The sequence below is a fragment of the Adiantum capillus-veneris genome, chromosome 22 (genome assembly GCF_014529385.1).
Source record: "Adiantum capillus-veneris isolate H3 chromosome 22, ASM1452938v2, whole genome shotgun sequence".
Lineage (NCBI taxonomy): Eukaryota > Viridiplantae > Streptophyta > Polypodiopsida > Polypodiales > Pteridaceae > Adiantum > Adiantum capillus-veneris.
The window spans coordinates 102,748,586-102,762,920 of NC_140952.1; the positions used below are offsets into that span (position 1 = coordinate 102,748,586).

A 14,335-nucleotide genomic window follows, 5' to 3' on the forward strand; every position below is an offset into this window, starting at 1 on the left:
TGGTAGCATCCTGCAAGCCGGCAGGGCCACATTATCAAGTATGTCCCCATCACAAACATCGCCATTACCAATATCAAGTGTCCATTGCACAAACTCTCTTTCAATAACATTACTTAAACAATTCACCACTCGCATATTCTATGTTAGATGCATGATTTTTGTACGTAGCCAAATGTATGAGTGGCACAAAGATGCATTAACAATGTCTTCTCTTCCCCCTTTATGCACGACAGGTAATATCTGTCTGAAATCACCACCAAGGAGGAGAACCTTTCCACCAAACAACATGTCATTTTTCATGACATCTCTTAGTGTCTTATCAAGAGCCTCAAAAGCATGTCTATGAGCCATGGGGGCTTCATCCATATGATTAGTGAACTCATTTGAAACAGCTCAGGAAGCTGGCTGTTTACTTTAATGTTACATGTGGACTCATAAGTTATATCAATAGGGATCTTGAATCTAGATTGTGCAGTCCTTCCCTTGTCGAGAAGCTGTGCTGCAATTCTGGACGATGCACATACCAAAGAAACTTTGGACTCTCCGCGTATCCGAGAGAGCAAAGCATTGTAGAGATAAGTCTTTCCCGTTCCACCTGGCCCATCCAAGAAAAAAACAGTCCCTCTGCTCATGCCAGCTGCTTGTAAAACCCGATTGTAAGCTTCCCTTTTCCCAACATTGAAAGATGATTCCATTCTAGCAGACAATACTCTTTGTTCCTCTCTGTTATACATGAACTCTTCAGCAAGCACTCCATGCTCACTCATAATTTGCAAGGTGTGATCCACCTGGGGCATTCCAGAATACTCCGAGAGCCTCTTTCCATAGTGTTGAAGCATTGTCTCTAAGTTTGACAAAGCTTGGTTTTGTGCCATGTGTTCACAGATATTCGCATCATTTGTGCGAACCCTCATATGATATACATGGTCCTCAGAAAGCTCCTTACAGAAGCGATTCCACAATGCACCAGGATGTATTGGTTCACAAAAAACCAAAATGACTACAAACAGTAGGCGCAATTGTTGCCCTGTTGCTGAAAAGAAGCTTCTTCCAAACAAAGAAACCATTCATCATCAACTTGCAGTAATCCTCGTGCATAACATGTTTCTTTAAATGTGTCATATGCTCGTCCATTGAAGGTTCTAATATCCTCAAAAGACTTACATCCTTTGCACATGTTGAGTAACATACGTAAATAGAACAAATCTCCAGCATTGGGAATAATGTGGTACATTCTTCCAATCATGTCACCAATCTGTCTTTGAGTCCATGTTCTACTTGCTGGCTTCCAAACCCACTTTCATTAGGAGAAATATGAACCTTGCATGGGCCTTGTAAGGAATCCTAATTTTTAGGGATTAAGGCTAATGTTGTGTGGGGTTTAGGGGGCAAGGGCATTGAAGAAGGTAGTTTTGAGTAGGCTTTTCTAGCCTTTTTTTTAGACAAATGTAGGATGTGGACCTAAAAGGTTGCTTTCTCTCTCTAGCCTTTTTTAAAGTGAAGGAAGCATAGGGGTGTGTCCACATCAGCAATTCCGTGGGTCAAAAAGAGTCAAAATTTGACTTTTTTTAAAAAAATTCATTTTTATTTTTTTTTTACTTCAAACTCCCTCCCAACATATATACATATCCAAAAATCATTTTTTGACCCATTTTTTAACCCACAAGCTTAGAAAGTCCATTTTTTCAAAAATCTTTTCCCCCAAAAAGTAATAAACATTTTGTTCTCTCATCCTCCTCCCTCCTCTCTCCCTCTCTGCCCCTACCTTCCTCCTCCTCCCCAATCTCTCCCTCCCCTCCCTCCCTCCTTCTCTCCTCCCATCCTGCTCGGCCTCTCTACCCTTCCCCCTCTATCTTTTCATCATTTGCTTCCTCACGCAACAGCTTCCATGGTGCTCACGGACATCACAAATGGTTTGCTTCCACCACCACGTACTCCGCACACCAAAATCATACATATTCGCTTACCCACGGCATTTGCATCGAAGACCACTAGTGAAGGTGATCAAAGGTCATCACAGGAACGTCGCACCGCTTGTGAGACCAATGTTGACATTTGGGTGGATGGCCATTTATACCCTTACGATCCTATAAGCCGCTTCCATCCACCGTTTAATAGCCTTTCCACATTTCTTCAATTTCTTGGGAGGGGAGAAGCAGGCTTGTTAGGCTATTGCAAGCGGCTGTGTATGGGTGCAGGTGCTTCTTTGCATATGTGGATGCACGAATGTCAAGCTCTTCACCTCAAGACGACGGCATTACAAGAGAGTGTTGCCTCTTCGGAGAGGGTAGTTAAAAGTCTTGAACAACAAATGCAAGAAAAGGAGTCCCACATCCAGAAGCTTACCAACACCATCACATACTTGAAAGAAACACCCCTTGGTGCAAGGGAACGCAAACGCCCGTATTCATCCATTGAAACTCTTGCACATTCCGGAGGAGCACGCAAACGACGAGTTACAGCCACAAGATGATTTGGTCTTTACTTGCATGCTGCATTCTTACTTCACACTATTTTCTAACATTTATGTTTATTTGTTGCTAGAAACTTCATCCAGGAGGCATGCGGTGGAACAAGCCAAGATAATCGAGTCAACCTTCTCACTAGTTGTCTCAATACCGAGGACGTTATTTCTATCTTACAATCACCTGGAGGTAAGCACATTAAGGATGCAGTCACCAAGGACCTTATGCGTAAATTAAGAAATGTGGTTAATGATGATGACGTTCAACAAGCTTGTGATGAGACTGGATTCAGCACCAAAGCCTATCAGGCTATTTTTCAACTCCTAAAGGATGCCCTCAAAGAACATGGCATTGTGGAAAACCTATTTTCCGTTCCTCACAAGGTCAAGCTCGCAAAGAAGGCCACAAACGAAGATGTGTTCTCCCGCATTGGGACATACCTACACATTGAGGACACAATGCCAACTTCCCTTTATGCTTCGTGCACAACAAAGACAAGGGGAAAAGGTAAGAAACAATCCATAAGACCTTCGAATAAGGGCTTTCCTTACACAATGTGGAACAATATTTTCGTGGATCTTAGAAGGCTTCAAGAAGCCATGCTTAGATTTTACGAGTTACCTGAAGAAGGTGACACACTTTACTTTTTTCTTTGGTATTATTCTTTTCATAGAAGCTGAAGTTTAAGGTCTTAGCACTATTTATTTTGTAGTGCTTGGCACAAAAGTCGCTTTTGTGCTGAAACTCGATGAGTGTCAAATAGTGAAAGGCCAAAGGTTAGAGAGGCTAAGTGTCACTCTAATGAACGAGGCCCTTCTGCAAACCAAGCGAAGGGATTCAGTCGAGCCATATCCCACCCTATCTTTTAGCGTGCAATCAGAGAAAGACATTTGGTGGTTGGGTGCTATTGAGGTGCCCAAAGAGACCAATGGAGTACTTTCGTGGATTTTTGAGAGAACTCCATGGATCACAGAAGTAATACACTCCCAAATTGCAGGTCAGAAGTTGGAGATTGAGGGCTTTGGTAGTTATGATGTGGAGTGGCACTTAGGTGGGGATTTGAAGACCATAAAGTGTTTGCTTGGATGCAAACAAGGGGCTTCTTCTCTCATGCCTTGTCCATTTTGCACTCGAGGGTACAAACCTAATGGACAAAAATCACATAAGAGCACTGCAAAGGCCAGTTACATGCTTCCATGGCAAGGGCATGGAGAACAAGGGTTAGATTGTCATGATGTCGGAGATGAAGGTAGAGAATGGGAAGCGTCTATTCTGAGATGTCCCATGCTCAATGCCCCAGACCGTGATCAAAAGGACCACACTTGGAATCCAATCTTTCGATTTCCTCTATCGAATGTACATTTTTGTACATTACACGCATACATGCGTATTTTTGATAGGCTATTGAAGCTCCACATTGACTATGCTTTCACAATGAAACCGTTGGAAAAGTCCCAGGAAGCGATCGAAAGAGTGGAGGTACTCTTGAATTCCATTGGCTGTCATGGTGGAAATGTGTCTATAGTTGCTGCAAAGAACACAGGGGAGGCCCATGAAATTGCTCAACAAGTGTCAATGAGTGGACAAAAAGCTACACACTTTTTGAAGAAAGTTTCCCAAGGAAAGCCAAGTCGATATGATGCTCAAAGCAGCTCCAACCAGCAGGCAGGTAACCTTTGGGAGCTTTGGAAGGAGTTATGCAAAGCTACTACTGACAATGATTCAAATGGCGAGCTTGCAAACAAGCGCAAGCAAGTTTGGGCCCATTTTGATAAAATGGTCAAGCTTATGAGCCTTAACAGCACAACAGAAGAACAACGGCAATCATTTCAAGAAGCTTTGGCGGATTTTACCAAGGTCTTCACCCTTTCTTGGGGTGAAAATAACATCACACATTACATGGTAAGTCATTCATGGTGTATTCATTACAAGGGATTGTTTTTATTTACTAATGTGGATCGTTTGCTCATGTGAACAGCATATCTTGTTTGCGCATGGTGCATTTTTTATGCACAAGTATGGATCGCTTGAAATTTTTAGCACTCAAGGCATGGAGAAGTCCCATTATCGAGCAAGGGGAGTGTACTTCAAAAATACTCAACATGGTGGTGGAATGGTGCAATTCAATTATTTGGAGGAGATGTTCAACTGGTTTTTTCGCACAACATTTGCTCGTAAGCTCACAATGGAGCGTGCGCGACAATCCAAGATTGCTATTGAAGTGCGCAAATGGAGTCGTCAAGAGCATAGCAACAAGTGGAAAATGTCGCAAGGTCCCACCAAGCATGCTGCATGGCGGCGATGCAGAGTGCGACAAGGATCAAAGTGGATACTGCGCGAGTCACTAAACGTGAACGCAGGGTCCAACTCTTAGCGACATGTTTATTTAAAAAATAATACTTCTTTTAAAAAAATTAGTGTGAACAGGGCCCTTTTTAAATGGGCCCTTATAAATATTGCATGCTCTCATAAATCACTCATTTCTTAAGAACAGGTGAGCTCTTACCAACGAAATGGCGCGCACCAAACAAACCGCGAAAGAGCATCCGCCTGCCAACAAAAACACCCTCCAAGGATGTGAGAAGCCGTCATGGCTTAAAGGCACAAGAAAACGGCCACGAACACCTGGCCGTTCCAGGAACTCTTCTGGTAGTGGGCATGGTGGTAGGGCACGAGAGTCATCAAGGACTGTTGAATCTCCACCTCCTCAAGATATAACACCTAGAAAGAGAATGAAGCAACGTGCCCAGCGCTGGAGAGAAGCAGAGGTCCAGCAAACATCAGAGTCCGATAGGGAGCAGCCGTCGCGCCCCCAATCACAAGCAGGACCATCCAGGACTCGGGTGGTCAATACAGACACCGAATCAGAGAGTGAGCCACCATGGCTGCGAGAAAACATACCGCGCACACACCAGGTGGCCGTTGGGGGGAAGACATTGCCTCAAGGCAAGGGAGCTCTCCCCACACGACAAGATCGGCAACCAAGGGAAGAGGAAGAATCAGAACAGGCTGCAAAACCAGCCCCTAAGCATGTAAACAGACGCAAGTCTAAGTTTTTCAAGAAGCCTTCACGCCGCCCGCCAGCAAATGTGCAAGTGCCCCCAAGACAACCGCAGCGACGCCGAAAAATAGCAAGGGTATTTGCAGAAATCCGCCACTACCAGAAGACGACGGAGCTCTTGATTCGACGCGTCCCCTTTGCTCGCACTGTGAAGGAAGTGCTTCAAAGCTATGGAAATCAGTATAGAATGCAAGCAATAGAGCTAGAGGCTATTCAAGAAGCTGCAGAGGCCCACATCATTTCAGTGTTGGAAGATACCAACCTATGTGCCATTCATGCAAAGCGAGTGACAATACAGCCAAAAGATATGCAGCTTGCACGACGATTGCGATGAGACTTCGAGCATTAGCCGAAGTTACCCCTCTTTTTGTATTGCACACCCTTATCTTTGTAATGATTTGACTTTCCAATGACAATATGATCAACAGTTGTGTCTACTTTGTCTATTATCTTTGTAATTTCAAGTTCTGTATGTAATTGTAGTCAATTTCAGTAAATTTGTGCATTTTAAGTAACCTTAGGGGTAGATAAGCCTACAAGGAGCAGAAAAAGGCCTGGCCACAAGGGCGCGCAAATGGCCCATCCAAAACTGATGGATGGGCCATTTGCGCGCCCTTGTGGCCAGGCCTTTTTTTGCCCCTTGTAGCCTTATCTACCCCCAAGGGTACTTAAAATAACCAAATTTACTAAAACCTATTGGTTTTGCATCAATATTTTATATGGATCCTTATGGACACCTTTTTTTGGTCATTTCAAGCTTTGAATTCCTTATAAGATATCAAAACTAATAACATATTGTGAAACCAAGTGTCCAATGTAATTTGACTTTTTGGTGCAAGGGTGTAGTAGGTAGAGCAAGTGATAGTTTGCTGGAAACTTCATTTTATAATTGATTTGAGCTTTTCAAGTGTCCTTGAGTGTGAACATATACTGGAATTGCCATAAAAAGGTTGCATTTAAATGAATGATGCAAAACCAATCCATTGCAATAAATTTGTGCTTTTTAAGTACCCTAGGGGGTAGATTGGCCTATAAGGGGCAAAAAAATGCCTGGCCACAAGGGCGCGCAAATGGCCCATCCAAAACTGATGGATGGGCCATTTGCGCGCCCTTGTGGCCAGGCCTTTTTTAGCCCCTTATAGGCCAATCTACCCCCTAGGGTACTTAAAAAGAACAAATTTATTGCAATGGATTGGTTTTGCATCAATATTTTATATGGATCCTTATGGACACCTTTTTTTTGGTCATTTCAAGCTTTGAATTCCTTATAAGATATCAAAACAAATAACATATTGGGAAACCAAGTGTCCAATGTAATTTGACTTTTTGGTGCAAGGGTGTAGTAGGTAGAACTAAAGCAAGTGATAGTTTGCTGGAAACTTCATTTCATAATTGATTTGAGCTTTTCTAGTGTCCTTGAGTGTGAACATATACTGGAATTGCCATAAAAAGGTTGCATTTAAATGAATGCTGCAAAACCAATCCATTGCAATAAATTTGTGCTTTTTAAGTACCCTAGGGGGTTAGATTAGCCTGTAAGCTGCAAAAAATGCCTGGCCACAAGGGCGCGCAAATGGCCCATCCAAAACTTATGGATGGGCCATTTGCGCGCCCTTGTGGCCAAGCATTTTTTGCAGCTTATAGGCTTATCTAACCCCCTAGGGTACTTAAAAATCACAATTATACTCAATTTGACTTCAATTACATACCTTGAAATAACAAAGTCAAAAAACAATTCATATCACCAATTGAAACAATTTTCAAGATTGACAAATCAGATTGAAAAGAATTTGCAATATAGAGAGACAATTTCAAATATTTTTTATTCCTTCTAGCACGGTGATTTTACATCATGTATCTGAGGAGTTCAGAATTTTTTTGACCATTTCCTGGCGCCTATTTTGCGCGTAAGGCAACTCCCCAGTCAAGAGGGACTGCGCTATGGCATTTGGGTCAGTTGAGCCAATGGAAGCATGTATCCCTATCTGGGCAAGCACTTTACCACGAAAGCCAGTGCCAAACGCTGTGCATACAAGGGATCTACGCACTAGGAACACTTGATGCGCAGTTTGAGCAATGGTACTCAAACACAAAAACTTGCTCAAAGCTTTTAACGACCAAGTCATAAAATGGGCTTGGGGAGTAAATTCATTATGGATAATGGCCACATCGCCAGGGGGGAGTTGTCCGAGGTAATGCGCAAGGGAAGCTTGAGGTCCAAAGCCCGTCCGCTTGCAACCCGTCCTTGCAGCAAAATCATCAACCTCCACAACATCCTGTCATAAACCGATGAAGGTTGAGAAAAAAGACAACGAAGGATAAAATAGTAACATGAAAATTAGGTACAGTTTACCTCCTGCTCCTTGTCATCCTCCTCCCTGTTGCCCTTTGCATCCAAGTCAATGGTCCCATGCACCAAAGATACAAGCTTTGGATCATCAGATGGGAGGTTGCATAATGGCATAGGCATCCTAGCAGCCTCAACCTTGGCTTGCGTGGCTTGGAAATCTTCATCAGCCACGTGCAACTGCTCTGCTGCCAGGACCTCCGCACATACAACTGCAATAGTGTCAGCAACAGAGTCCCCATCTGGCAAGAGCTTGCTTTCTAGGGCATCTGGCGTATTGTCTAAGGGACATTTGCTGCTGTTGCATAGCACGCTCAAGCATTCATCCATGCGCAGGCCAAATGCTTTTTCCAAATCATGCAGGAACACAAACTCCTCCCTATCCACTAACACTGAGGAGAAGCAGCTAATTTCTACCTCTGGGATAGCCACATCCGTCAGTGGTAGTGGCACTGGAGTGTCACTAGGGCCAGCCGCAACTATGGATTTCTCAACCACTTCCTCAAGACCCCTAGGGTACTCCAGCTGGTGTGCTTTTCCTTCCGCTGCAGGGTTCATGGGGATAACCTGCTGCTCCTTGGTGTCCTTGATAAAGGACCCAACTTGAAGGTGTGGTAAGCGGAGCTCCTCCAAATCAGGTTCCTCGCTCACCAAGAAGATAAATGTTGCGAGCCGAGAAAGGTACTCCACCCCCAACTTGCACTTCTTGAGCGGTGACACCCCAGGGGCTTGCTCGTCCAAGTAATGGCCTGCATTGGTTGCAATTTCTTGGAATCGTTGCAACCGCTTGGCGAATGGACGATCACCTTTGTGTATATAGCGCAAAAGATCGCAAGGCACCCAGATCCCTGTATGTGGGGGGATAGATACAGAATATTTTATGATGTGCTCCTCCATGAACGCAGAAATCTCCTCAAATGTATCCATGTGAAGGGCAACTGTGGCGTCAAGGTCGGGGAGACGAGTAAAAAAGGTGTGGAGGTCCAACTTCCCTTTGTATTTGGTGTCCTCGAGGAAGAGGATGAAGCGTGACAAAGGGGTGGATGTGGGTACAGATGTAGAGGCTGTGGCAACATCCATGTTTAGCCTGGGGTGTGGATAGAGAGTGGAGGAGCTCAGGAGTTGCAAAAGTGAAAATAGTGAATGAGTTAGGTGGCCCCCCTTTTATAATGTACCCTTTTTTTAAGACATTAAAAAAAAAGGCACTTTCACCAAAAAATGATTTGTCATCCCAATGCAAAAAATTATATTCAAAGGCATGATTTGCCGAAGCAAATCATGTTGATTACAGCGGGGATCAATATGAAAATTGCAAGAGTTACAAAGTTATAAGATCGATAGCATAGTTCCATCTATCCCCCAGTCCTCCTCGACCTTCAATTTGTCTTCCATTCTCTTCCCAATCTGCGGACATTCATAACAATAAGCATCTAATGATCGACAAACCATGATGTATTGAAAATGTGGTGGAAGGATTCTCACCTTGTGACCTTGTAAACGAAATTGTGCTTGTTGAAGGGCCTCAAAACCCATAATAACCAAATGTTCTCGAACATTACTGAGAGTCCAATGCTTGTTCACTTGGACTGCCTCCAAAGCATCGTTGGGCATCTTCACTGCAATGTCAAAGCTTGCAATAGCGCCCTCTACACTCTGTAAGGGAGTCCACACTCCAAGCTTGCACATCCAACGATCATAGTGAAATCGTATATACAAGGAGGTGCGGGATTTCAAATAGCGCATTCCAATACCTGAAGCTCCAACCTTACAACGGTACCGGTCCCCGTTGTGCATGCCCTCCACAAAACCCCAGTCCTCTTCTAAAAGCCTTTCTAATTCCTCGTAATGCGCATCTTTACATACAAGCATTGTGGTAGTCTCCACAAATCCAAACTCTTTAAAAATGTGCACAAAACAATGAATAGGCAAACACCAGCTCAACCCCATAGACCTAGAAGCTTTAGAGTATTTCAAAGAGTTTTGAACATCCATTATCATCTTTTGCTTGAAAGATGCTACCGACCACAAATCTGGGACCGGCCACTCCATACTTAATAAGGAAGTTACTTTGATGGGTTCAAGCGTTCCAAATGCTTGTGTAGAAGTAGGGACAATATAGGAGTGAGAATAGAAGAAAATCCTTCTTTGAACCAGTTTGGTTGGGCAAAGATGCGGGAACATTATTGCTCCAATATCCGCATGTATAGCATTGAATGTGCCGGAGAGACTATGTAGTGGCTGCTCCTCCACCAACGTGGATGGAAATATGACTATAAATGCATGACAAATGTTAAGTATGAATCCATAATAACATTACACTGTGATTTCACACCTAGCTTTGTATTCTCAAAACATGTACTTACAATGTGTTGGAAATCGAGGTGGTTGTTGCAAGTGCATGGTTGACATTGAGAAAACATGTTGCACAATGGCTATGGTCCCCTTGTCTTTGCGGTTCTTGAAGCCAAGGAGCTTTCCTTTCCAATGAAGATCCAAGTTTGCACGATTCCGCACACGATGAGGGCCAACAGCAGATGGTTGCATGTATACCCAAGCACCTTTGGTGAACTCTTGTGGCACCCACTCATCATCTACACCTCTAGTGTTGTGGCATGCAGGTGCTGTGACCTCATCCTTTGGTCGCCTTTGCGAAGTAGAGTTGGCCATGGTTGAGCAAAGCAAACTAGGAGGAGGAGAAGAACCTTGCTTGTTGCTACAATGTAGGTGTGATAAAGTGATATGAGAAAATGGTCAACCCTTGTGGCAATGGGAGGAGAAGGTGGACAACCCTTGCTTGGTGTGGCACTGGGAGGAGAAGGTGGATAAGCCTTGCTTGGTGTGGCAATGGAAGGTGGTAGGGGAGGAGAGAGGAGCTTCCTTGCTGCAGCAATGGAGATGGTGTAAAGAGAGAGAGTGTTGGAGTAGAGGATGAGTGTGATGGTTGCAACCAAGGAGGGGTTGGAAAAGGGGTTCTAGAGAGAGAAAATCCCTTTTTGCCTAATAACTAATTTTGGGGGAGCTCTAGATAGCAAAAAAAGATTTTTTAAAAGTTTTTTAAAAATTTTGAATTTTAGGGTTTTTGGATGCACGTTTTGACTTTTTGAGATCAAAAAATGCTTTTTTGACCATAAAGTAGTTTTAGGGGGGTTTTCAGAAGATGAAATTTGAGTTTTGAAATTTTTGAAAAATTTCAAATTTTTGGGATTTTTTCAAAACCGGATCAAAAAGGAGGGAAGTTGGAGGTTCCATATGGCCCACCCCCACCCCCCCCCCCCCCCCCCCCCCCCCCCCCCCCCCCCCCCCCCCCCCCCCCCCACCCCACCTTTTCACTAGGTAAGAGCCCATTTAAAAAGTGTAAAACTACTTTGTCCCCCTACATTTTTGAGGGCATAGAGTGTGTCCACCACCCTCTTCTCATTGGCTGGCCTCTAATTAACCTTAATCCCAAAGGGCCCCTAGAGGGTTCATATTTTTCCTAATGTGTTGGGAAGTCTATGTACAACAAATTGTTGGCCTCTGGATATTGTTGATTTGCAACAAACCACTCAATGAGCGTTGTCTTTTTGTTGACCTCTCCCACCACCACACTCTGTACAGTCGCTCTGTCGCTAAAGATGACTTGATTTTGATGAGGCAAGTGAACTTGGAGCCATTGTATGTCAGGTTTCTCTTGATGCATGTGAAACCCAAGTATACGCCAGATAGCCTCAGATGCTGATACATATCGAGCATTAAGATAGTTTGTAACTTCATTTAGAAGTCCTTCACTATCTTGTAGAACAACAGTGGCCCTATCATGTCCCTTATACACATACTTGTAGAGATATTTCACAGCGGATATAGTGGGGCAAACCTCCACATTGATATGTGCATTGTACCTTATTGACAAAAATGGATTGTATGGAAAAATCCATTTATTACTCATTTGGACTTTATTACGAACAGTGTAATTTTCATCATCCCTCCTCATGTATGTTGGGTATCCATCCCTAGCCACAGTAGTCGATGCACTGAAGCTTCGAGGATATTTAAACATGCACTTCCCATCTTTCATACATGGAGCATTCTTATTCAAGTTTCCACATGGACCATGCACATTAAACTGACTGATAACATCATACAACTGTGGAAACATTACTTTATTAGGAAGCTCTGCACACACAATCTTATCATAATGCAATGTCTCTGTTGGCTTATGCTCAGATGCAAGTATCAATAGAATGTGAGCATGATGAAGGCCTCTCTTTTGGAACTCAATCGCAGAAATTTGTCCAATGACCTTACCAAAAATAGCTCTCCTAATCAACAAGCCCATCAAATCCTTGAACTTATGGTAGAAAACACGGACAGTAAGATCAGGACGATCATTGGATGTTTGTCTAGGTAGTAATGCATCCTGTATCTCCTTCCATCCAGGATTGCATGTGAATGTAATGAAGAGATCAGGTTTTCCTCTCTTGCGTACAATTGACATGGCATCCTGGTGCATAACGCGAGGGCCACCAACATACGAAGAAGGCAATACAACCCTTCTTCCAACATTAGCACCCAATAATAGTTCTCTACCATCCCTTATTCCATCTCTTGCTCCAACCATATCTGTCAAGCCTTGATACACCTCACTGCGAAGTTCACTTTGATGATTACAAACCCACAAAAGCCTCAACTCCTCCATACAACTATATGCATCAACAATATATTGTTGCAGTAGCCTACCACCACGTAAAAGACATTGTGTCGTGTCATATCTAATTTGCAATCTATACTTGTAGAAATCCATTGTAGAAATATACTTTGTAGTTCCATTTACTCGCTTTCTGCTTACTTCCGCTCTGTTCACTTGGGGTATGTAAGGATTCCAACCTTCTTCACCATTTGGAAATAGCAACACATATAATAGAGGCATGTATGACCTATGGTAATTTGAGATTCGTTTTAAACCACCACCCAAAAGATTCAACACAATATCACGATGGCCAACGTTGCTCTCTTCACCCTCACCAAGCATGATTGCAGCAACTTCCACACTTGTTGGAGCAACATATTGCAAGCCATTTGTACGCTTCTAAGTAATGACCATCCTAATCTCCGGAATATTGGAAGTTTGCACCATTGTAGCAAACCCCCTAAAAGCTTGAACATACGGATTTACTCGATGCATCATCGATTGCAAGCTTTCCAAAACATCTGGTTTGAGTTTAGAAACATGACTCATCCTGTTTTGCAACTCATTCTTAGTGTCAAAAAAATACAACTGAGCAAAGCGAGGGATTTGACCTGATCTCTCTTCTGGCATCAATGGACCAATGTTATGATAAATAGATCCATGCACCTTTAAGGTATAGATTCCTTTTCTTTGGCAGAGAGATTCATCTATAGGAGCTCCCAAAGAAGCAAATGCCAACACACTATTGTATGCTCTGATATGTTTCAAGAATTTTCTACTTCTAGTATTAACCCCGAGCATCAATTCCCTTAATTCTAAAGGAGGTTCACTTAATGGCGGCAAAGAAACATTTCCTGAGTTGCAACAACTCTTCTCCACAAATGTGCGAATGGTCTTTGCTTATGTTTTCCAAGCTAAAGCACCACAAAAGGAACATGCAAAATCCAAGTTGCCTATGTTGTGAAGAATACACTTTTCATGAGAAATAGACAACATAGAGATATGCATCAAGGAAGTGGTCTCAGAATATAAGTAGGTGATAGATAGGCAAAGTGTCTCAACTTTGAAGTAATCTCCCTCTCTGGAGACAATTACAGGCTCCTCAAGAACATCTCCACTATTGGCTTCCAAATTGTCTTCCATTTCAATCCCTACATAACTTTGCGAGAGAATTGACTCGTTATCTACATCCAATGCAATCCTTCCCTGAGGAAATTCATTGCATCAATTCACGTTTATCAAATGTTGGAAATCTTCCAAGAGAGGCACATCAATCTCACCCAGAGAACGTCGAACTCTATCTCGCTTTGCTGCACGTCGCGTAGCTCGAGAGGCTTGACATATCCTACTACGTCTTGCATGTCCAGGAGACAACACCTTTGGACCAATAGCCATCTGTCCAAAAAAGAACTCTTATAAGTACTCACAAATATATAAAGGTTAGTATCTAGAGAATTAAGAAGAGAGTATGGAGAAGAAAGGATTTCCCAACTATGCCTATCTTTCTTTGAGAGAGTCGGTGAGAGGAGGCTTGCCAACCCACATGGTAAATGTCTATATACTTCTATATCTGTCTCTTTATATCTCATCTAACTACTACTAAAGATATAGTTGGGGGAGCGAGTCCATCCAGTTAGCTCACCGATGATTGTTGGTTAAGGCTTGAGTTTCAGCCCGACAGTTTTTTGCTGCGGTTACAACGCGCCAATCTGCACGTCAACCGGATTCTCACCCGACTGAGGTCTCCTGACTCTTGAGGAGTCGCCACGTTAACCCATTATTGGTCAACCCATTAT

The 14,335-nt window shown here is 43.1% G+C and overlaps 2 protein-coding genes across 2 annotated transcripts; both read right to left on the reverse strand.

The window, feature by feature from the left end:
- Positions 1-308: 308 nt before the first annotated feature.
- On the reverse strand, positions 309-1,067 carry LOC147429931 (uncharacterized). The gene has a single exon (XM_086495074.1). It carries the CDS (start codon positions 1,065-1,067, stop codon positions 309-311), a length of 759 nt encoding a protein of 252 aa, XP_086351200.1.
- Positions 1,068-11,348: 10,281 nt separating this feature from the next.
- Positions 11,349-13,900, reverse strand: LOC147429932 (uncharacterized). Its single transcript, XM_086495075.1, has 3 exons — positions 13,820-13,900; positions 13,635-13,745; positions 11,349-12,938 (listed from the first exon to the last, which is right to left on the reverse strand). The coding sequence occupies exons 1-3, from the start codon at positions 13,898-13,900 to the stop codon at positions 11,349-11,351; spliced, it is 1,782 nt and encodes a 593-aa protein (XP_086351201.1).
- Positions 13,901-14,335: the final 435 nt, after the last annotated feature.

What these genes read in the sequence shown, in the direction of transcription:
- LOC147429932 (XM_086495075.1), bottom strand. Translation starts at nt 13,900, where the DNA reads ATGCAAGACGTAGTAGGATATGTCAAGCCTCTCGAGCTACGCGACGTG. An exon ending in TAGAGTTCGACGTTCTCTGG is followed by an intron (nt 13,746 to 13,819) that starts GTGAGATTGATG and finishes GAATTTCCTCAG; the next exon opens with GGAAGGATTGCATTGGATGT. An exon ending in GAGATGTTCTTGAGGAGCCT is followed by an intron (nt 12,939 to 13,634) that starts GTAATTGTCTCC and finishes GTCATTACTTAG; the next exon opens with AAGCGTACAAATGGCTTGCA.
- LOC147429931 (XM_086495074.1), bottom strand. Translation starts at nt 1,067, where the DNA reads ATGGTTTCTTTGTTTGGAAGAAGCTTCTTTTCAGCAACAGGGCAACAA.